The 23,666-nt window shown below is 36.9% G+C and overlaps 1 protein-coding gene across 2 annotated transcripts in view; it reads right to left on the bottom strand.

Moving 5' to 3' along the window:
• The window catches only part of FNIP1 (folliculin interacting protein 1), a 161,491-nt gene that overhangs the window by 55,250 nt on the left and 82,575 nt on the right, over nucleotides 1–23,666 (bottom strand). The window contains exons 4-11 of one of the 2 annotated variants that reach the window (XM_030926751.1): nucleotides 22,766–22,866; nucleotides 22,438–22,512; nucleotides 20,468–20,559; nucleotides 14,493–14,576; nucleotides 13,116–13,187; nucleotides 10,344–10,479; nucleotides 8,008–8,209; nucleotides 2,582–2,667 (exon numbers count right to left, since the gene is read on the bottom strand). In XM_030926751.1, the coding sequence (XP_030782611.1) occupies nucleotides 2,582–2,667; nucleotides 8,008–8,209; nucleotides 10,344–10,479; nucleotides 13,116–13,187; nucleotides 14,493–14,576; nucleotides 20,468–20,559; nucleotides 22,438–22,512; nucleotides 22,766–22,866 (848 nt within the window). The remainder of the gene's footprint in view (nucleotides 1–2,581; nucleotides 2,668–8,007; nucleotides 8,210–10,343; nucleotides 10,480–13,115; nucleotides 13,188–14,492; nucleotides 14,577–20,467; nucleotides 20,560–22,437; nucleotides 22,513–22,765; nucleotides 22,867–23,666) is intronic. The other variant, XM_030926752.1, reaches the window with a different exon arrangement.

The following is a 23,666-nucleotide window of genomic DNA, read 5'->3' as shown; positions in this document are numbered from 1 at the left end:
AAATTAATATATGGTAGAAATATCATCTCAAATATAGTTTTTGCCTGTACAAATTATTTCTTTCTAATACCAAAAAATAACATAAGTTGAAATTAAATTCTGTGTTTTTCTCTACATTTCCCCTAACCACTGAGTTTACTGTACAGAACAGTAAGATATATTTAACTAGCTTTTCATGTCTTTTATCCTAAACATTATGATGCATAAACCAAATGAATGAGTAGACATTATTCTCTTTCTCAATAATTGAGTTAAGTAAATGTTTATTACACAATAGTCATAAAGTAAATTTCTTCAATTTAAATCTACCACTCTTTAGCTCAGTTTTTTTTTAAAAAGTTTTATATATTTTAAAAGTTTTAAAATTTTATGTATATGTATGGCATGCCTACAGTTTCATCATAGCAATCCTGCAGTTTCACAAGCTAAAACAGCCTTTCACTCCAAGATGTGATGGTCCATTTAAACAAACAACAATCTAGAAGATCCCTGCAGTAAGAGACCACAGAGTTGTCAGTAAAAAAAAAATATGTAATTTTTTAAAAAGTAAGGTACATAGACTACTGATAATAATAAAATTTACACAGTGGTACACAGTGTACATAATGTGGTATATAAATACACATTTATTATTATCATTATTTTTAAGACGGGGTTTCACTATGTTGCCCAGGCTAGTCTCTAACTCCTGAGCTCAAGCAATCTAACCACCTTGGCCTCCCAAAGTACTGGGATTACAGGCACATGCCAATACGCCCTGCCCAGATACACATTTTTAATTTTAGTTACTATAAATTTATTTTTATAGCTAGTTTTATTATGGTAAAGCATACTGCTTCCCTAACTAGGGTAACAAAGTTTCATGTTGAAATAAATTTATTTAGGTATAAAAGATGATCAAATTTAAAGAGAAACACTAAATTTAAAAAGTATATATGATACATAAATTTCGCAAAATTGTTAAGATATGATGTAAATAACGTAAGTTGGGAAGCACTGCTGTAGGTTATGTTTACCACAGGCCAAGCGCGGTGGCTCATGCCTGTAATCCCAGCACTTTGGGAGGCCAAAGCGGGCGGATCATTTGTGGTCAGGAGTTTGAGACCAGCCTGGCCAACATGGTGAAACCCCGTCTCTACTAAAAATAAAAAAAAATTAGCCAGGCATGGTGGCATGCGTCTGTAATCCCAGCTACTGGGGAGGCTGAGGCAGGAGAATTGCTTGAACCCGGGAGGCAGAGGTTGCAGTGAGGCAAGATCACGTCACTGCACTCCAGCCTGGGTGACAGAACAAGATTCCACCTCAAAAAAAAAAAAAAAAAAAAAAAAGAAAGAAAGAAAGAAAAAAGAACGGTGCCACTCATGTCAAGCATTCTGCTAAGTACCTTACACACACAATCTCATTTGATCCTTATAACAATCTATCAGATTATTACTAAATTGAATTTACCTATTTTATACTAGAAAACTAGGGGTCAAAAATGCTAATGCACTTGTCCAAGATCACCAGAGGTAGTAAATGACAGAGCCAGGGTTAAAACCCACATCTGTCTGACAGATTCTAGAGTCTTAGTTTTCACTCCCTGTGCTATACTATCCCTCTAGTCTAAAGGAGGAAAGATTGAGAAAATGAAGTAGACCTAAACCGAACCTCTTGTCAAGGGAGATGTATCAGTCAGTTAGTATAATTCCCAACATAAGATCATTTGTAATACGTATGTTTGTCACATAGTTAGAAGACAGCTATAGTAGTTGTTGGGACTTCAGGTACAAGCTTTGTCGAGCCAGAAAACCCTGGCGGAAGGACTATTCACTGTGCCATATCTAGAGGAAGGATCAAGCAACAAAGCCACTTAGGATATCAAGTTCATGGCCGGGCGCGGTGGCTCAAGCCTGTAATCCCAGCACTTTGGGAGGCCGAGACGGGTGGATCACGAGGTCAGGAGATCGAGACCATCCTGGCTAACACGGTGAAACCCCGTCTCTACTAAAAAAAAATACAAAAAAAAACTAGCCGGGCAAGGTGGCGGGTGCCTGTAGTCCCAGCTACTCGGGAGGCTGAGGCAGGAGAATGGCGTAAACCCGGGAGGCGGAGCTTGCAGTGAGCTGAGATCCGGCCACTGCACTCCAGCCTGGGCGACAGAGCGAAACTCCGTCTCAAAAAAAAAAAAAAAAAAAAAGAATATCAAGTTCATGTTCATTATATCCATATATCCTTGTATCTCCTGTATTCAAGAATATCTGATTACTACGACTGGTTAAATACCACTTAACAGTCCCTACATCTAGGATCCCAAGAGAGAACAAAGCATACTTTTGCCAGAACAAGGGTCTTTCCTGGTCATATTTGCTTGTCAAATGGCCCAATACTGAAAAACATACCACTGATGGCTCTCAATGTGCTTGACTCTCAAGCACATTTGAGATGTAATAACATAGGAGCCAATGGTCTACTGAATTACACCATCATATGATTATAGGACAAAGAAATTAAATTTTATTAGAACAAATTAAAGAAAAGAAATAAATCTTCCTGTGTACACTATGAATTACTGCGTTATGGAAAGCTAGGGAATATGTACCTGAATTCATTTAGGGCATCAACTATTCGATTATATGCCAAACTCCTCTGACTGGCATCAGCTGATCTCCGGCTCATTTTCATAGCCTTGAAAACAATCATTAAGATAGTTAATTCTTACGTTAATCATGAGCAAAACATGGAAAAAGGAGTCTTTTTTTAGACAGTCACATACTTATACAACGCTCTACCAAAATTCTTATCGAGAAAGAAATAAAGAAGGTAAATGCATTTATTGTGGCTTTTTCTTCTACACATTTGGTAATTAATGAATGGTTGAACAAAATTTAAAATTTTCAACTGTTTTCAATCTCTTATTTTTAAAACTGCAGACGACTATCAACACATAAAAAAACTGATATTGACAGTTTCTGGGTTATAAAAAATCTTATTTTCCCCAAACAGAACAAGACATAATGGTAACTCAGTAACAACAACTCATGGTTTTATGCTTATATTTCACAGATAATACTTCTATTAACTCTTTTTTTTTTTCTGACGGAGGCTCACTCTGTCGCCCAGGCTGGAGTGCAATGGCACAATCTCGGCTCACTGCAACCTCTGCTGCCTGGGTTCAAGCAATTTTCCTGCCTCAGCCTCCCAAGTAGCTGGGATTACAGGCGCCTGCCACCACACCTGGCTCATTTTTATATTTTTAGTAGACAAGGGGTTTCACCATGTTGGCCAGGCTGGTCTGGAACTCCTGACCTCGTGATCCACCCACCTCAGCCTCGCAAAGTGCTGGGGTTATAGGCGTGAGCCACCGCACCCAGCCCTGTTAACTCTTTTCTAAAAATTTGCCCAGCCTGGCCAACATGGCAAAATCTTGTCTATACTAAAAATATGAAAATTAGCCAGATGTGGTGACACACGCCTGTAATCCCAGCTACGAAGAAGGCTGAGGCATGAGAATCGCTTGAATCCAGGAGTCTGAGGTTGCAGTGAGTCGAGATCATGCCACTGCACTCCAGCCTGGGTGATGGAGTAAGACTGTCTCGGGGAAAAAAAAAAGGAATATAAAGATTCTACAGTAAGATATCTAAAGATATTAGCAATATTTTTCTTTTTTTTTTTTTTTTTCAGACAGAGTCCTCCTCTGTTGCCAGGCTGGAGTGCAGTGGTGGTGCAATCTTGGCTCACTGCAACCTCTGCCTCCCGGGTTCAAGCGATTCTCCTGCCTCAGCCTCCCGAGTAGCTGGGACTACAGGTGCATGCCACCATGCCCCACTAATTTTTGTATTTTTAGTAGACACGGGGTTTCACCATGTTGGCCAAGATGGTCTCGATCTCTTGACCTCGTGATCTGCTCACCTTGGCGTCCCCAAATGCTGGGGTTATAGGCATGAGCCACCATGCCCGGCCAATATTTGCTTTCTTAAAATATATTTAGCCAAGGTTGAAAAGCCTTAATCTAAGTAGACAAAAAGGGGATCGGGATTAGGATATGGAGGTCAAAAAGAATTTAATCTTTTACACTTTTTCAAAGAGAATTGAATTCTGTATTCTTTATGTAATTACCAAGTGATTAAATATTGTTTAAAAAACACAATTAAGATGTCAGCCTACTTCAGGTCAGAAATCATGTTCCTGTACACCCGAAAGCTTCAGAGGGTGAAAGTGAAACATACTTCATGTTTTTAAAAACTGTTAAGATACTGGCAATTTATAAAGAAGTGAATATTATTTTGCTAGAATTTAGTAGCGTTCTTCCTTAATCTTACCAGTAATGCTATTTTTAAATTAAATCACAAATCTCAAAAGGTAGAAGACTTCAAAATAATTGCCAAGGTGTTCAGAAAAAAAATTCATACCTTTTATTAAAAAAAAGTTTGAAAACTGGCCCTAGAAGATAACTTCTTTGAATGGTACACTATTCACTATTATTTTCTATTCTTAATAATATTCTATCATTAAGTAACTACTATAGAACTTTAAAAATTAAGTCCCATTCACTTATGTAAAAGCATTCGTTTAATTTTATCTTTCAGCTTTAATAAAAAATGGGATACTACAATTGAACAAATATCCAAACAACTATAAGCATTAACAATGTACATTTTAGGTCGGGGTCCCAACCCCTGGGTCGTGGACCAGTACCCGTCAGTGGCCTGTCAGGAATTGGGTCGAACAAGTGAGTGAGCGAGCATTACTGTCTGATCGCTGCCCCCTGTCAGATCAGGGGCAGCATTAGATTCTCATAGGAGCGCATACCCTATTGTGAACTGTGCATGCAAGGGACCTAGGTTGCACGCTCTTATGAGAATCTAATGCCTCTGAAACCATGGCAACTGCCCCCCTCCCCAGCCCTGTCCATGAAAAAATTATCTTCCACGGAACTGGTCCCTGGTTGCCAAAAAGGTTGGGGACTGTTGCTTTAGATTACAGAATTATATGGCCGGGCGCGGTGGCTCAAGCCTGTAATCCCAGCACTTTGGGAGGCTGAGGCGTGCGGATCACGAGGTCAGGAGATCGAGACCATCCTGGCTAACATGGTGAAACCTCGTCTCTACTAAAAAATACAAAAAACTAGCCGGGCGCGTTGGTGGGCGCTGTAGTCCCAGCTACTTGGGAGGCTGAGGCAGGAGAATGGCGTGAACCCGGGAGGCGGAGCTTGCAGTGAGCTGAGATCCGGCCACTGCACTCCAGCCTGGGTGACAGAGCGAGGCTCCGTCTCAAAAAAAAAAAAAAAAGATTACAGAATTATCAAAGTGTTAAAATATGAAAACACTTGAAAAGTAATCTTTAATGAGTTCTATAATGTCTATTTCAAAATAACTCAAAATGTCAGTTCACCCACAACTTATTACTGTGTGTGATGACTTTGGCTAGACTACAAAATGTGAGAGCAGTCAACTGAAGAAATGTAATCAGTGTCTAACTTAAGAAAAGATAAATGAAAATGGCCTTTACTCATTTGTTCAATAAAAAAGTACTGCTAATGAACTATTTATTTTTTGACATATTCAATAAGAATAACTAACATCTACGTCTTCTCTAGAGGCAGATGATCCTTAGTCACTAATGAGTTATTGAGATACATCCTTTCCTTTCTAAACCATTCTAACGGGTCTACCCACCTCTCGTCTCTTATTCCAGTCTCTTCAAAACACACTACCAAGTGCTCGTTTCAGCAGCCATATACAAAACACACTGCCAAGTTAATCTCCCCACAGTACAACTTGCAAACAGCCTTAAAGAAAAAGTCAGAACTCCCTGGCAAGCACTCTACATTCTTTGTCATCAGGTCCTCATTAACTTTGCCACTTGTACCTCTCACTATTCCTCTTTATATCCTTTCCCCTCCACAGACTGTTGCAAAAAACTCTGGTGATAGCCACTGATTTTATCAGCTCAACTTCTGGGAATCTCCTCTAAAACATAATCTGGAAAATTCGCCAAGATGTTAACAATAGGGTAGCAACAATTGTGAAAAAGCAGAAATGGCCTAACAGGGAAACTATTACTTCAATTGAGGAGAACTACTAAAACATATGTGAGAACCATTTACAATAACTTGAGAAATGTGTATGTGACAATGATGTTTTTTATTTTACTATTTGAGATAGGGACTCATTCTGTTGCTACAGTGCAGAGGCACAATCACAACTCACTACAGCCTTGACCTTCTGAGCTCAAGCGCTCCTCCTGCCTTGGCCTCCCTAGTAGCTGAGACTACAGGTGTGTACCTCCATGCCTGGCTAATTTTTAAATTTTTTTTGGTAGAGACAGGGTCTTGCCATGTTGCTCAATCTGAGTTTTCTTAAATGAGCATATAATTTGAAAAATGTAGACACAGCACAATCCCTACCAAGTAAAAGCACAATATGCATAGAAAAGGTCTACATAAGATTTTTCAGCAATGAGTTTACTGTGTTCCCTTCGGGTAGCAAGAATGTCGATTTTCTTGCTATTCTGCTATATCCAATTTTCAGAGCTTTATGTTTCAAAACATTCTGTACATCCTTCAAAATGCAGTCCAAATGAACTTCTTCCCAATAGGAAGTTATTTCACGTTCCCCCCAATTTCTAAAAAAACTTTTGTTTGTCCTTCCTTTTTAGCTTAGATTCTAGTATTTCACAATTTACTTTACATATTTGTATTGTATATACTATCTCAGTAGCAACTGACAAAAGTGATCACTCCTTCCTTGAAATACTTTCTGTACTTGGCTTTCCCAAAATAATACAGTCTTGTTTTTTCTCCTAATTGAACAGCCAATCCTTTTCCTTCTCCTCTGCTAGTTCCTTCTCATCTCGTCAAACTCTTAATGTTAAAATGCACCACAACTCAGGCTTACCATTCCCTGTCCTCTCTTGCCAATCTTAATCAGTTTCATGGCTTTAAATACCATCTATACACTGATGACCTCTCTGGTAAACTCTAGACTCATAAAAACACTTGGATGTCCAGGATGCAAATATAAAAAAACCATCTTCCTTCATCAAATCGGTTTTGCTTGCAGTCTTTCTCACTTTAATGCTGGCAACTTCATCCTTCTAACTGCTTGCTAAAAAAATCTTAAGAGTCAACCTTAATTGTTTTTTCTCCGATACGACAATTCAGTACACCAGCTATTCACACTGGCTATTTCTATTTCTTACCAATTCAATCACTAAAGCGGTTTGAGTACTCATCATTTGTCACCTGGATTACTGCAACAGTATGCTAATTGGTCTCACAACATCTACTTTTGCTCCTAGAAATCTATTATCCACCAGCAGTAAGAGTGATCCTCATAAATAATGTCATTCTTCCTCCACTCAAAACCCTCCAATGGTTTCCCATCTTTCATACTTTTGTAAGAATAAATGCTAATGTTCTTACAATGGTATCTTATAAGGCCCTACATGATCTAGTCTCACTTCAACCCAGGCACTTTGGCCTCGTAATGCTGCTTAAGTATCAGGCTTACTCCTGCACTAACGCCTTTGCCCCTGTCTGGAACATCTTGTTCCAGATGGTTGTAGCTCACTTGCTCCGTATTTCTGGACCACATTCACATGTCCTTTAATAAGGGGCATTCCTGACTAGCCTATAAGTAATCCTTCCTTCCAGGATTCCTTACATACCTTTCTCCGTTTTACTTTTCTCCACAGGACTTATACATACATCTATAGTCACATGTTTATTTGTCCCATGAGATCAGAAGTGTTGCTTTTATCTCTTCTCTTTAGCTGGTAGAATGGTGTCTACCACATTTTAGGCCCTCAAATATTTATTTACACAACAAATGGATGAATGATCTTACATCTTTTATTAGACAGTAAGCACCTTAAAAAGGGTTCAATCTATTTGCATCCACCAGAGCACTTTATAGGACACATGCACAATGTCTGTTAATTTTTCTGCCAAATGAATAAATATAATGCTTAATCGGGAGAGTAAGATTTTAAAAGGAAAAGTTATAAATAAATAACTATGCTTACCTGTTCTATTGCACTCTTTAATTTGTTCATGTGGCTTTCAAAGAGAGGAAAATGTGAAAAAAAGAATTCATTAAATTTGTTATTTTCATCTTCATCTTTGGATAATGAAAAGATTACCCCAATTGCAATCTTCTTTTTCCTCACAATTCCTGGGTTAGGGCCACAGCTTTCATCTGAGAGATTAAAGCTTTCTTCTATAGACCTTAAAAATAAATGTTTTTTTTTTAATTTACACAAATAAAAATAATTAAATTCATAATTAAATCTTCTTGCTAATTAAATGTAGGAAAGCTAAGTCTTCTGCTGTTTTATCAAACAAACCTAAAATTTCATACCAATTGTATATCTCTTTAAGAAATCTACTGGCTATTCTTTCAGGTTCACGTTTTTGTAAGAAATTTTACTACAGAGTCAGATTGGGAACATTTTATGGTCCAATTAGGAGTTACTAAAGAAGTACATAATCCCAATTCATAATCAACCAAAAAGTGGCTAAATTTTAAGATTTATAGATGAGTCTGGTACAATCTTTTCCCTGTTCTAGGACCTTCTAGTCTCTGTTTTTGATTTCAGGAGTAAAGTCAAAGATGAAGGAATAAAGGAAATAAAAAAGAGGAGAAAACAAGAACTTTTAGTATCTACAGTTGTACTTAATGTAGATTAAAAAAATCTTTCAAGAATGAATTACCTTGCCAAAACAAAAACGTGAAAAACTGAAATATCAAAATATGTAATACATAAATCAAAGACCTGAACGTAAAACTCTTAGAAGAAAACAAAGGGTAAAGGTGTCATGCATCATGACACTGATTTGGCAATGGTTTCTTAGATATAACACAAAAAAGCACAGTCAACAAAGGAAAAAAAAATAAACTGGACTATATACAAATTTAACCTTCTGTGCATCAAAGGACACTATCAATGTAGTAAAAAGGCATCCCACAGAATGTAAAAAAAAATTTACAAATCATATATCTGATAAGGGATTAATATCTAAAATATATACAGATTTTCCACACCTCACCAACAAAGCAAAAAAAAATACAATTGTAATATGGGCAAAGGACTTAAATACACATTTCTCTAAAAAAGATATACAAACAGTCAATAAGAACATGAAAAGATGCTCAAGTTGGATGTGGTGCCTCATGCCTGTAATCCTAGCACTTTGGGAGGCTGAGGCAAGTGGATCACTTGAGACCAGAAGTTCTACTAACCTGGGCAACATGGTGAAACTCCATCTCTACAAAAAAAAAAAAAAATTAGCCAGGCGTGGTGGCAAGCCTGTAGTTCCAGTTATTTGAGAGACTGAGGTGGAAGGATCACCCGAGCCCAGGGAGGTTGAGGCTGCAGTGAGCCGTGATTGTGCCACTGCACTCCAGCCTGGGCGACTCAAAAAGGAAAGAAAAGAAAAGAATAGAAAAGATGTTCAACTTCACTAATTATTAAATACAAATGAAATCCACAATGAGGAACCACTTCAGACCCAGTAAGATGACTATTATCAAAAAAACAGAAAATAAGTGCTGGTGAATATATGGAAAAATTGGAACCAATGTGCATTGCTGGTGGGAATGTAAAATGGTACAGTAACCACGGAAAACAGTGTGCAGCATGACAGTTCCTCACAAATTTAAAAACAAAATTACTATATGATCCAGCAATTCCACTTCTGGGTATATAACCAAAAGTACTGAAAACGGGGACTTGAACAGGTATTTGCACACTCATGTTCATAGCAGCATTATTCACAATAGTTAAGAAGTGGAAGCAACCCAAGTGTCCATCAATAGATAAATGGATAAACAAAATGTGGTATGTATGTACAATGGAATGTTATTCAGTCACAAAAAGGAATGAATATCTGACACATGTTACAACATCGATAAACCTTAAAGACATTATGCTAAATGAAATAAGGCAGACACAAAAGGACAAGCAGTGCATGATTTCATTCATACCTTGTATGAATTCATAAAGACAGAAAATAGAATGGTGGTTACAAGAGGAAGGGAAGGGAGAAATGAGGAGTTATGCTGAATGGATACAGAGTTTCAGCTGGGAAGAGGAAAAAGTTCTGGAGTTGGATGGTGATGATGATTGCACAACAATATGAAGAAACTTAAACAAATGTCACTGAACTGTACACCTAAAAATGGTTAAAATTGTAACTTGTTATGTATAACTTACCACAATTTTTTAAATGTAGTAAATTTTAAAAGTTTTCAGTTTCAAACTTAAAATACACAGAATACAAGTCCAGGCTCTAAAAATCCATATAAAATTATGTTTAAGGAACTATTCAATCTTGTTCTGTGTTTAAAGTTCCAACTTACCATCTAGGAAATACCCCATTTTCCAAACTTGTTGTTTGGCTGCGTCGCCAACGTCGCTGGTAGCTGCTGGCACAACTTCGGGTAAGTGAGGAGTTTGGGGAAGGAAATGGAGTGATCAGCAAGCTGCTGAGAGATGCTGTTAAGTCAGAAGAACAACAAGTATAAGTCAATAATGACTAAGCATAATGACAAATCTTTTTAACAAAATTACGAATAGGTTAAGTTAAACTTGATTTTGCTTCATGAGCCTCTCAAATGTCCATTAAAAGAACACATCCTTCTTGGAGCAAGGTCTCAGGTGAGAAAAATCATATATTAGCAATGTATCAGCAAAAAACTCTGAGACAATCCCCTTTTGGCATTCCCCTCTAGGGACTCCAGAAGAAAATTATACTTTACAACAAGGCATTATCCCTTTGGCCACTGGATGACTGTCTCCTAACTTAGCTGAATCCTTTTAGTTCTGAAATTAAAGGAAATCTGATGCTGTTCAAACTTAATGCAGCAGCTGGATTTTAAGAACAAGCTATTGAAAATAAGTGTTTGAACGGCATTTAAAGAGGTCATTTACAAGTACTCACGGATCACGTGTGCACTTGTAGTCAAAGCTACCACTTTTAATTAAGAATCATGACTATACCTACTAAGCTCCAAAAAAGGAATGCTCTCTGGAGCATCTAAGGTGACAAACACATTCCAGCAGACTCCACTCTGTAACGGCTGCAATCCCCTGATCTTGGGGATTATCCCTTCCCAAAACACTTCTCTGAAATCTGTAAGATATGTTTACTGCCTGAGGTGTTAAGAGCTACAACTGTTGATTTTTCATTAGGCTAGAGGATTTTCATTAGGCTTTTCCCCCACTGGATTTAGAGAGGATAAGACTTGCCATTAAGGGCTTGCTTTAGTTTGGCAATATTCCAGACTTCTATCTTTTATGATCATAAGGACATACTGAAAATGTATATTCAAAACAGGGGACTATTATCATCACTATTAAAAAGGTACAGGTCAGATGATAAATTATTTTGGACACCGGCACTACAAACTGAGATACTTTCATTATGAAGATCCATTCATTTGAATTCTGACAAATTCAATGACAGAGGATAAAGCTGTATGTGCCATGCAAACATGTAGACCATCAATGAACTCACTCTAAACTACTTTAGAATGCAGATTCTAAATGCAGACCATATTTTATCAGTTAGTATTATAAAACCTTATAGTCCAAGACTGGGTATGTACAACTAAATCTGGGTGTGACTTCAGTGAAAAATAAAATGCTGTCCTAAGTTTGGAAAAAATACATTTCACTGCGTTCTAATATTAAAAATAACTCTTATTAGAAAAAGAAGAAAATATACATTAACTTAAATGGCATATATTAATCCAATAACTTGAAGCAACCTAACAGACCAGTCTAGCCAGACACTTCAATTTATAAAGAATATAAGTATAAATAAATTAATTTATCATCTCTCAAATCTTCAACAATGAGAATTAAATTCCTGCCAGGGAAGACTAAATCTCTAGATTACATAGAAGCAAAGGGTATTAAAAGAAATATACTCTAGATTCTTTAAAACAAAAATAAGAAACTCAATTAGAAAAGAAAGATGACATTACTTGAAAAACACAAGCCATTATTACTAGAGTAGTGGTTGGCAACCCTAGCTATCCATTAGAATCAAGTGTTAGGTTTTGCATTTGTTTTGTTTCTCAAATACAGATGCCTAGAGATGCCTTCTCTAGGTTACATGAGAGTCTTTGAAAGTAGAGTTCAGGCACTTGAATTTTTTTTAAAACTTCTCCTTGTTATTCTAACACACACCTAGGATTCCAATATATGGCAAGTTTAGATATTTCATTTATACTCAAAACTGAATCATAGAACAATTTCGACAGTAGAGCCATATAATGTAACAACACATGCTATCACACTGAATTAAGTTTCTTATATCTAACAGTAATTCAAGCCTAAAATTACTTCTCCTTTTACTTATGCCCCAACACACACTTTTCTTTTTAGCCAAAATGTCTTTTTTCTGAGCTTTTGCCTGGATAACTGCTATTTATTTCTCAAAATACAACTCAATCATCATTATTCTGTAAAGCTTTGTTGGCATCCCTGCCCCTTGCCCAAGCTAAGTGTGGTGCTCTTTCTCTGAAGCTTTTTGCACAGGCCTAACACTAAACGCATCACACAATGAACTAGACAGATGATTTTCCTAATTTTTCTCCTAGTAGACTCCATACTTCTGTGTCCCTTAAAGGCAGACTCTGGGCTTTAATTTTTTTAATGTCCACCATGTTTCAATAAATGTTTGCTAGACCTACAAATTTTGGAAGAGTCCATATTTGAAAAAAAAAAAAAGTATAACACTGATTCAAAATGCCTGTGCTTTTCTGGGCAAGAGACAATATGACAATTTAAACTTTAGTTAGCAGCAAGCAAATATAAGCAAATGTGGTTTTTTTGCTACAGTTTCTAAGCAGTTTTCTGACCAATGCTTTTCTTCTTATACTCACTAAGCTTCAACCAGTGTACTTTACTCTTGCTTTAGTTCATCCTGGCTTTATTCTACTCAGCACACTTAAAAGTAAACATGAAAAATGTTAAATTTACAAGACTTCGCTCTGATCTTTCCACAGTTCTCTTGTAAGGCTAATATCAATATGAACAAATTTGATAATAAAGGAAGGGACAAAAAAGAAAATCAATGCCAACAGCAATCTCATAAAAAACTGAATACAAGAACCTGACATTACCAGACCGTGCTATGCCACTGTCTCTGTCCTCATTGAGCTCTCTTCCAGGCATGTCCATTGGGTTGCTGTGAACTATAAATAAAGATGAAACTGTCAGTTATAAAATATATTGCTATTCAGGTGGATGAACAGCTCCTTTTAAATAGCAAACAAAATCATGCTCATCTCATTGCATTCCCTTATTTTTTTTGATAGCATGACACCAACCCAACACCAAGAGCTATTACTCAGTTGAACAAGCTTTGAGAGCTCTGTGAAGATTTGATACACAGTATGAGAATCTAAAACATAATACCTAAAGAAGCAAGGAGTGACTAAAAGTCATATTTTAGAAGCATATTCAATGACAGATATTTATAATATACTATTAAATGAAAAAAAGCAAGCTACTGAACAGTATGAGCACTTGCTGGGACCAAGTGGTGGGTATATCATAGTTCACTGTACTGTTTCTGCCTATAACAATGTATGTTTCAAAATTCTCCATAATAAATTGAGAAATTTGTTTGAATAGTATGATCCCAATTGTGTTTAAAAAACAAAAAAGCAGGTATTTCTGGCTGATAAAACAGCTAATACATATTTTTGCCTTTTAAAAATGTTTTCCAAGTTTTCTATAAATATGTATTTGCTATATCTAATATTTATAGGGAAAGAAAATATTATTCAAAACAAGAAGGGCTAAATTGATACCAATCTGAGCACAATGAAGAGTAAATATGTTCACATTCTAATAATTTTCACTAAAAGGTTATGATGTTAGGTAATCTGCTAAAACATGTGAAACAAGGTATATGATTAGAATCCTGGATATATACACATGAACACACTCTACAATCATCAACTTGATTATGTAAGCAAATACAGTCATGTATGCCTTTTACAGAGCATTACAGTGGTGCTTGTTCATCTAAATCTTAGCTCTAAGAAAAATTGTTCTTATGGAATAGTGTAGATCAGAAATTTTACAATAATAACAAGATAGGATAATTTTCTGCAATTGGTGAACTATGGTACAAAAGCTACTCAGCCATGGAAACAAGACAGTGTCACATTAAAAATTCCAAGTGGTATCATAAGAAATAAAGTCCATACTAAGTTTTGGTTTCAGATTCTAAAGTTAAAATCATTATGCCACAAGAGAAATGGCAAACCAAAATTTCATAAAAATGTCAATTCTACTGATAACTCAGTGTCTGGAAACTTTAAGAACATGTTCAGTAGAATGGAATTAAGTTCTTATACTTCCTAAAGCAATGTTTTCTTAACCACAACCTCACCAATTGCATTCATCTACTGTCTTGTTTCCACAGCTTAACTACAGAGTCTAGCCGTTGGGGCACACCAACTAGTCTACCCACACAGCACATCGCAAACCTGCAAAGAAAGAGGCGCTCCTGATCAGGCGGAGCGGACCCTGCTCAGAGAATGCCCGCCTGGGGCTGCAGAACTGTGAAAGACCTACATGGCAAAAACGTAAAATACACATGAAAGAGGACTGTTAGAGAAGCCACAATGCGTCAGGGAAAAAAGGTGAGCTAAGGCAGCACAAGAGCAGACCAACAAATATGGATGGAAACTTTTAAACTAAATAAGAATTCAAGCTGTCTTCCCATTTTTGAAACAGGATGATGTTTCTTTAGTCATGATTTATATCAAACAACAACTTCATGTATTTTTACTAATAAATGTATGTGTAATAAAAACAAGCTTCTGCTATATAAAGTAAAAATTATTTTAAATCTTCAATCCTTTCTAATGTAAAACAGTATTTTTAAAGATTTGAAAAAGTATGATAATGTTATCTATCTAAACTGTATTTGCCAAACAAATTTATTTTTTTAAAGTTGTTTTAAGATTACAGTATGTGCCTACAACTGAAGTGAGGAGAAAACCACCTAAGCACTTGGCACACAGCATACAATAGGGTGCAAAACCAGCAAAGAGATCTTACTGACATTAAAAATTGGTTTTTCTAACCCAGTGATAAGTTACAAAGTAATGGAAGAAACCAAGGTTACTAAACCAGGAGTCAGTCACTGTGGAAGGAGGAACACAAATGACACTCATCAGGGACCGGACTCCCAGCTGTTCAAGAGAAGTCGCTGCCACATGCTTCATCAAGAAAAGGTTAATTGCAGTCTGAAGACCCAAGAAGGGCATTATGGCCTGAAAGCAAGCAGCTGGGTTACCTGTTAGCTATGCTTCATCAAAATAGTCTAAACAGCCATGAAGGGCATTTATCTAGGATGGAATAGGGGGCTTTCTGTTTTAAAAAGTGACAATTGCATTTTTCTTCTTTCCTTTTTTGAAACAGGGTTTTGCTCTGTCATGTAGGCTGGAATGCAATGGCATAATCGTAGCTCACTGCAAGTTCTAACTCCTGAGCTACAGTGATCTTCCCTCCTCAACCCTCTCCATGAGCCAGGTGCATGCCACCAGGCCCAGCTAATTTTGAAAACTTTTTAGTAGAGACAAAGTCTTGCTACATTGCCCAAGCTGATCTCCAATTCCTGGGCTCAAGTGATCCTCCTGCTTTGGCCTCCTAAAGTGTGGAAATTACAGGCATGAGCCACTGTGTCCAGCCAACTGTAGTTTTCAAATTGCTAACAGATATTACTTTTCTGTAGCAAGAACTTCTATAATTATAGCACATGTACAGCAATCCTTCCATGTCTCAATGGTCAGCTCTTTAATTCGTCCTAGCTTTCTTTCCCTAGTTACTTCAAAAATTATTTACTTCTTTAAACTCCTTCCCTACCTCTTCTTCTCAGCATAAAACTTTTGCTTCCTAGAGTATGCACATTCATATATGCACATACACACAGTAGAATTAACCAGATTGGAACCCTTTTTTTCCTATCATCCTGCTTCAAAACTTACTCTCTCACCCATCCTTGCCTCCTTCCTGCCCAAATAGTCATGTTATTCAAGTCTTACAATGTGCTAGGGACTTATTAAAAAATCCTAAGTTCCTCCCTCCCTTCCAAAGTTAACTTTAAGTCAGCTAGGACCCCATTCCCCCATTCTTCTTCAAAAACCTCCTTCTATCAATTATTACTTCTAGTCTTTAATTTCATGCTCCTTATAATTTCCTTTTTCTGTCAACACTTAAACATAGTCAAGTCTCTTCCACCACCCTCCATATATCTAATCCTACAGCAATTCAGCAGTTCTCAAAATGTCATCCAAGGACCCGTGGGGTCCCCGAAACTTTCAGGGGGTCTGTGAAGTCCTCCATTTTCCAACTACACATCTGTGTGAGACAGATTTTCTTGATACACTTCAATGAAAATAACGTATCACAAAAGACTGAATACAGATGCAGATATGAGAATTTAGCTGTATCCTCATCCAGAAATTAAGGAGATTTATAAAAATGTAAAACAATGCCACTCTTCTTACTAATTTTTTGGAGGCCTGTAATAACATGAAAGGGGGTATTAGTGTACTTTTTCAAGGATTTACTAAATATTCTTCAATTTTTTGTTGTAATTTCTAATAATTTATCAATAGTTGTAATCCACATAAACAAAAGTTCTCTGCAGTCCTCGATAATTTCTAAGTGTGTAAAGGGCTCCTAAAACCAAAAAGTTTGAGAATCACTGCTTGCATCTTGGACAAAAGTCCAAACTCTGAGTCATCCCAATTCTGATGTCTATTCTCCCCACTGAAACTGCTCATCTAGGCCACCAAAAGCCTTCCTGTTGCTTAATTTAGTACATATTCTCTTATATTACCTTATAAGCAGTAACTGATGCTGATTATATTACACTGTAAACTTTTTTCCCATGTAACACACTCTCTGTATTTTTCCCCCTCAGTCTCAGTCTGTTTGTGTGCTTCTCTTCTCCTACCCTTTTTTTTTTTTTTTTTTGAGACGGAGTCTCGCTCTGGCTGGAGTGCAGTGGTGTGATCTCGGCTCACTGCAAGCTCCGCCTCCCAGGTTCACGCTATTCTCCTGCCTCAGCCTCCCGAGTAGCTGGGACTACAGGAGCCACCACGTCCGGCTAATTTTTTTATATTTTTAGTAGAGACGGGATTTCACTGTGTTAGCCAGGATGGTGTCGATCTCCCATCCTCGTGATCCACCCACCTCAGCCTCCCAAAGTGCTGGGATTACAGGCGTGAGCCACCGTGACCGGCCTCGTACCCCTTCTTAAAGCCAGCATTCCCCAGGGTTCCATCTTCAACACTCTTTCCTTCTCATTCTTTACATTTCCTAGGTCATCCTCCATTCCCGTGCTTTCAGTTATAATTTATGTCCTGATGATTCTCAAATCCCCAGAAGATACAGCTAACTGGTCAACTTCTATTATTTTTAAATTATTAAACACTCATCCATTTTTACATTAAAGAGAATACCCTACAATATACCTATCTAAGTAGCTAACAACAATGGATTTCTTCACTTGGATATTCCGGTACTTCCAATTGAACATGTCTAAACCTAAAATCATCAATTCTTATTTCTTCTATTCCCCTTAGTGAAGAGCACCAATATCCATGCAATTAAACAGCCAGCAAAGTGCCAAACTTGATTCTTCCTTTTGCCTCACCTCTTCTAATTAGCTAATCTGGTCCACTCTATGTCCCTTAGTGAATTTCTCAACAACTATCCCCACTGACACTAATTTACTGTAGGTACCATTATCTGTCATTTGGAGTACCATGAGTAGCCTTCTACTATGGGCCTTTTCTCAAGACCACTTGCTTACCTGAATCCATTCCTACTGCAGTTAGAATACTCTTCTACAGATACAAACGTAATTTGATTGTGTTGTTATATTCCGAAAATTCCTCCCTGGTGGCCTCGAGAATGTATCTCAAAGATCTCCAACTATAAAGACTATGTTGATTAAGAACCCCTGCTGAAATCCACTGGCACATTTGTGCAAGGACACATAGCTGATAGGCTGCTCCCAGCCAATGGTTGAACACAGTAGGTATACTAAGGCAGGCCCAATTTGGGGAGACATGGGACACTTCTGACAACCAACTTTGACTCAAATAATTCCAGGGCCTTGCCAAACGTCCCTTGAACTGTATAGCTGGCTTGAGACACTTCCAGTCAACACTCTATCCCTCTCTCCTTCATTCACGGTCAGACTTACATCACAATTCGATGGGTCGCTCAGCCTTTCCCAGCATTTTCCTCATTTTCCTTTACATAGTCATTTCCCCTAACACAACTGTTGCATGTTTAACTCTGTCTTTGGCACCCGTTAAAAAAAACAGGTAAAGGACCCGAACCAACATACCTGCACTGGTGCCCAACTATACTAAACCAAGCATTAACTCTAAATTCCTCAGTGTGGCCTACAGTGCGTTTTGTGATCTAGCTTTTGCTCCATTCTTTCTTTTTCATTTACTTTACCCCTACTCTGTGCTCCATACATACTGATTTATTCACATTCTTTCCATACTCTATGATCTTTTGCCACTAGGTCTGTGTACATACTATTGCTTCTTCACAGAACATTTATTTCCCTAGCCATCTGGCTAATCCTTCAACCTTAGGCCTCATGTCCTCAAGGAAGCCTTCCTTGACTCTCCAGGACTGAACTGAGTGCTTCTCCTTATTTTAATCACACCCTGCTCTTAACCCTGTCTAAGAATTTACTATAGTACACTGTAATTGTTGTATTACTTTTCTGACTTCCACTAACTATAAATCCATTGAGGCAGGAACTGTGTCTGGTTCACCACTGTATCTTCAGGGCCTAACAGAGTGTTTGGCATATTACAGGTGCTCACCACATACTTATTGATTGATTGACTGATTGGAAATTGAAAGAAAGAAAGAAATGGTAGACATGCAAAAAAATCCTTGACAATCAAAAGAGTGCAAATGTTGCTCATTATTTAAAGTCAGTAGTATGTAAAATGGATTTTCTACTCTACATTAAAAGAGAGGACAGGTATATCTAACCTCTATAGTATAATTTACCTTTATAAGTAATAATGGATTTGTGTTATTAAAATGAATTCCTTTTGGCTGGGGCACGGTGGCTCACACCTGTAATCCCAGGTCTTTGGGAGGCTGAGGCGGGTGGATCACTTGCAGTCAGGAGTTCGAGAACATCCTGGCCAACACAGCAAAACCCTGTCTCTACCAAAAATACAAAAATTAGCCGGATGTGATGGCACGTGCCTGCAGTCCCAGTTACTTAGGAGGCTGAGGCAGGAGGATCGCTTGAACCCGGGAGGCACAGGTTGCAGTGAGCTAAGATCACACCACTGCACTCTAGCCTGGGTGACAGAGTGAGACTCCATCTCAAAAATCAAAAACAAACAAAAACCCATAATTACTTTCAACTTTCAACAAGTCCCTTGAGCTTTGAAAAGTATCAAACTATAAAGAAAAAAGATTTCATTCTTTGTCACATTTTTCCTTTATTTAAAAAAATGAAGTAATCAAGCGAGTTAAGAAAAGCAGAACTTCTATTTTTCTGTAACACACACACACACATTATAAAGTATATGCCTAACACTATGACTAGCGCACAGTAATAGGTGTTTTATAAGCGATTGCTCATTTGAATAAATACAAATCATAAAAAATAAATAATAGGATGTCATACAGTTCAAGTTGGAAGAAAAAATTGTTTTCTACTAATATATAACAAATATTTATTTAAATTAATTATGAATAAAAGTTCTTACTAAACAGAAAATGAGAGAAATATTAATACTATTCTATTACTATCCCATTCCCTTGGCTACTATATAGCTTTTTATGCACCAGAAATATCGCAATACAGCAGTAGTTCACTTGAGCTGTCTAGAAAAAATGACCAGAAATTTTAGAAAGTCTGTCACTTTAAAATGTAGTACTTAAATAACAACAATCAGCTAACCAAAGCACTAAATGAATTGTTATTCTAATAAATCTTTTAAGAAACACCAAATTTGAACATCTGCTCATCTGAATTACAGGTCACAAAAACAAGCATCATTTTAAAATGACTTTTATGGTTACGGAAGACAGAAGGAAGAAGGTGTAATAGTCTTCCTCAGCTGAAATAGCCAAAAGAACTACTAAGGGCTTTTCTTATCACTGACACCTTTCAAAGATGCTTCAAATTTAACAATGAAAAACAATGAAGACAAATTAGATATATCTAAAGCAGTCTCTTTATCAGATAAAATAAATACTGTGTTCAAATATATGAAAAATATGTTTTCCAAATAAATGTTATACATACTGGCAATTTAAAAGGCTCTTCCACTTACAGTATTTGAAATTCTTTGTTATCATGACAGATCTGCATTATTAAGGAATAACTTCAAAAAACACTTGTTACACTGTTAATATTTTTTAAACTTATAAAATCAAAGGAACCATTTACCTATATTTCCAAGCAGTCCATTAATAACTGTGTTATTATCAGCCTTTAATGTATTGTTGTCCTGATTGATGAATTCAAGACTATCTTGTAGCCTATGGAGGGTGAGAAAAAAATTAATTCCAAATTCATTTTATGGTTTAAGGGCAATTCTTTGGACATCCTGATGAAATTTAAAGCGCAAAAACGGTTTCTTCCTATTAGCATTACAAATTAACTAATATAATCATTTAAATCAGAGGTTGGTAAACTATAGCCTAAGTGCCAGATCTAGTCTGCTGCCTCTTTTTGTAAATAAAGTTTTATTGGAACACAGCCATGCCCATTCATTTATAAACTGTGTATGAATGCTTTGATGCTGCAACAGCAGAGCTGAGAAACTATAACCCATTGTCTGGCTCACAAAGCCAAAAATATTTACTATCTGGATCTTTAAAGAAGAAGTTACTGAACCTGATTTAGATTATAAACAAGGTTTCCCCTCATATTTTAGACCTAAAAATATTTTCTAATTATCTGTTAGGGAGAGGTGGAAGCTAGGAGGAAGAAGAGGAGAATAAATCATTAGGCAAATATTCAAAAACTATCTTTAGTCTAATATAATACAAATAACCTATATGACTTTTTTTTAGTGACTCTTTCAGGATAACAAAAATAAAAGTACTTTATGCTTTTAGTGCAAAATATCCTTTCTAGAGATTTTAGGAATCATCAGAACTTAGAAAAGGTGAAAAAACTCAGGTGATTATGGCTAACATCAGTGATTCCAACACGGAATCTTTAATTTCTGCTTCAGTAGGTCTCTAATTTCTACTTTTAAAAATCAGTATTTTTGGCTTCAAGATATTTTAAAGCATCCATAATATTTTAAAGTATATCTCCCACAGCCGGGCATGATGGCTCACGCCAGTAATCCCAGCACTTTGGGAGGCTGAGGCAGGCGGATCATTTGAGGTCAGGAGTTCGAGACCTGCCTGGCCAACTTAGTGAAACTCTGTCTCTACTAAAAATACAAAATTAGCCAGGCATGGTGGCCTGCACCTGTAGTCCCACCTACCCTGGAGGCTGAGTCAGGAGAATTGCTTGAACCCGAGAGGCAGAGGCTGCAGTGAGCTGAGATCACGCCACTGTACTCCAGCCTGGTGATACAGTAAGGCTCCATTTCCAAAAAAAAAAAAAAAAAGAAAAAGACTACCTCCTATTTTCCTTCCAAAGAGTTACAGGTATTAGAAACTTAGCTAATAAAACTCTTCCAAACAGGTATTTTTAAGGCATTAACAATTGATGGGGGCCGTACAGAATTTCTGTAATCTGGAGTAGTTTCCTTGCTGCCTTTGGCCTTGGGTTATCCCCAGGGGCTCTGACTAGCCAATGAGTCTTGCTCTGATATGGCACCTGCAAAATCTCTCTCTGGGGCCTTTTACTGCCTAACTTTAGCCCCAGTAATTTGCTAGGTTCTGGCACATGGCCCATGATCCTGACACCAGGCCTGCCTTTGTTTCAGTTTCACTATTCCAATCTTTGCATTAATAGCTTGTAATACCCTGGTGGCTATCATTATATAGTGTATATATTATATATAATATCAATATGGCTGACCTAGGTCAGTCCTGTCTGTAGGGTTAATTTCATAGGGGATCTGAAAATTGAAGAGCACCAACCCTACAGATTGTGGTAACTCAGGAAACTCAGTGTGGTACCGCAAAACTGAAAATCAGCATGTTGACCTAAGACAGAAATCCATTCAACATTCTACTTCCAGATACTGCTTCTAGCAGTTCACAGAAACAGAAACCACATCTCCTGTTTCTCAACTAAACTCAACTGAGAGTGAAATCTGGCCTCCATGAACTTTTGAACTTAAGGAAAGATAGAAAATCTGAACTTGTGCTCAGTACTAAAAGCAGTTTGTTAGTTTTCATACTTTGTACATCTAAAGTAATACAATTCCCCGTGTATCCATAAGCACTTACGTATTGAGACTTCCACAAATACTGCTGCCAGTCCGAGCAGTAAACACTTTGCTGAGCATGAGCTGTGGAGGGGAACTATGAAGAAAAAGAGAAAGAGAGAGACCAAAACTAAAACACAATGGCCTTTTGGAGTTACTATAAATAAAAATGTGTAAGTCAGTCACAGAGGTTTCACAGCATAGTTGCCAATGGTAGCATTAAAACCAGAGAACATTTTAAATGGAGTATGACAAGCTCAATCTGAGTGAAGATCATATAAAATTCTCTCTAAAAAAAACCAAATACCTAAAAATGGACTCGTTAAAAAAAAAATCAGAAAAGTTCTCACCGAATCTGATGAATTTTTAGGGTGGATCCTTTGTAGCTCATTGCTACTGAGCCAAACATCATCTCTCCAAGCATATTGGCATCAGAAGAGCATCGAGAACCCTAAACAATAACCACACATTAACAAACTGTGTTAATTAAAAGCTTATGACTATTTCATATATTTTTATTAAAATTCTTTTTATATAGTTATTCTACATTAATAATTGTAATTCTACACTGTATACGCTGTTCTGCAACTTGATTTTCTTCATTTTAAAATGTCGTCTTGATGTAACCATGTTGTTACACATAAATGTGGCTAATTCCTTTTAAGAGCTGTACAATATTTTATTGCATGAAAATACCACCGTTTGTCAGACCAGTTCCCTTTATTCACGGGCATTTAGGTCACTTCCAGATTTTTGCTATTATCAATAATGCACAAGTAGGCATTCTTAACCACATCTTATGCATATGCAATGTTTCTCCAGGATAGATAATAAGTGAAATTCAAATAATATGCAGAATAATTTTTACTACTCCTGTTGTATAAAAGAAGCATCCATAAATAGGGCAATTTATATCTATTTTGTACTTCTGTAAAGACATATCCGCGATCTACAGTTTCAATACTATGCCTATGAAAATCCTAATGGCATTTTTTACAAAAACAGAAAAACATATTAAAATTCATATGAAACCACAGAAGACCACAATGAGCCAAATCAACCTTGAAAAAGAACAAAGCTGGCAGGCATTACACTTCCTGATTTCAAATTATACTACAAAGCTACAGTAGTGAAAACAGCAAGGTAATGACATTAAGACAGACATATAGACCAATGGAACAGAACAAAGAGACCAGAAATAAACCTACATGTATACAGTCAACTGATCTTCAAGAAGTGCACTAACAATAC

This window comes from Rhinopithecus roxellana, chromosome 3 (genome assembly GCF_007565055.1).
Source record: "Rhinopithecus roxellana isolate Shanxi Qingling chromosome 3, ASM756505v1, whole genome shotgun sequence".
Taxonomy (NCBI): domain Eukaryota; kingdom Metazoa; phylum Chordata; class Mammalia; order Primates; family Cercopithecidae; genus Rhinopithecus; species Rhinopithecus roxellana.
Note: the sequence above shows the minus strand (reverse complement) of the source record. Positions and strands in the feature narration are given on the sequence as shown.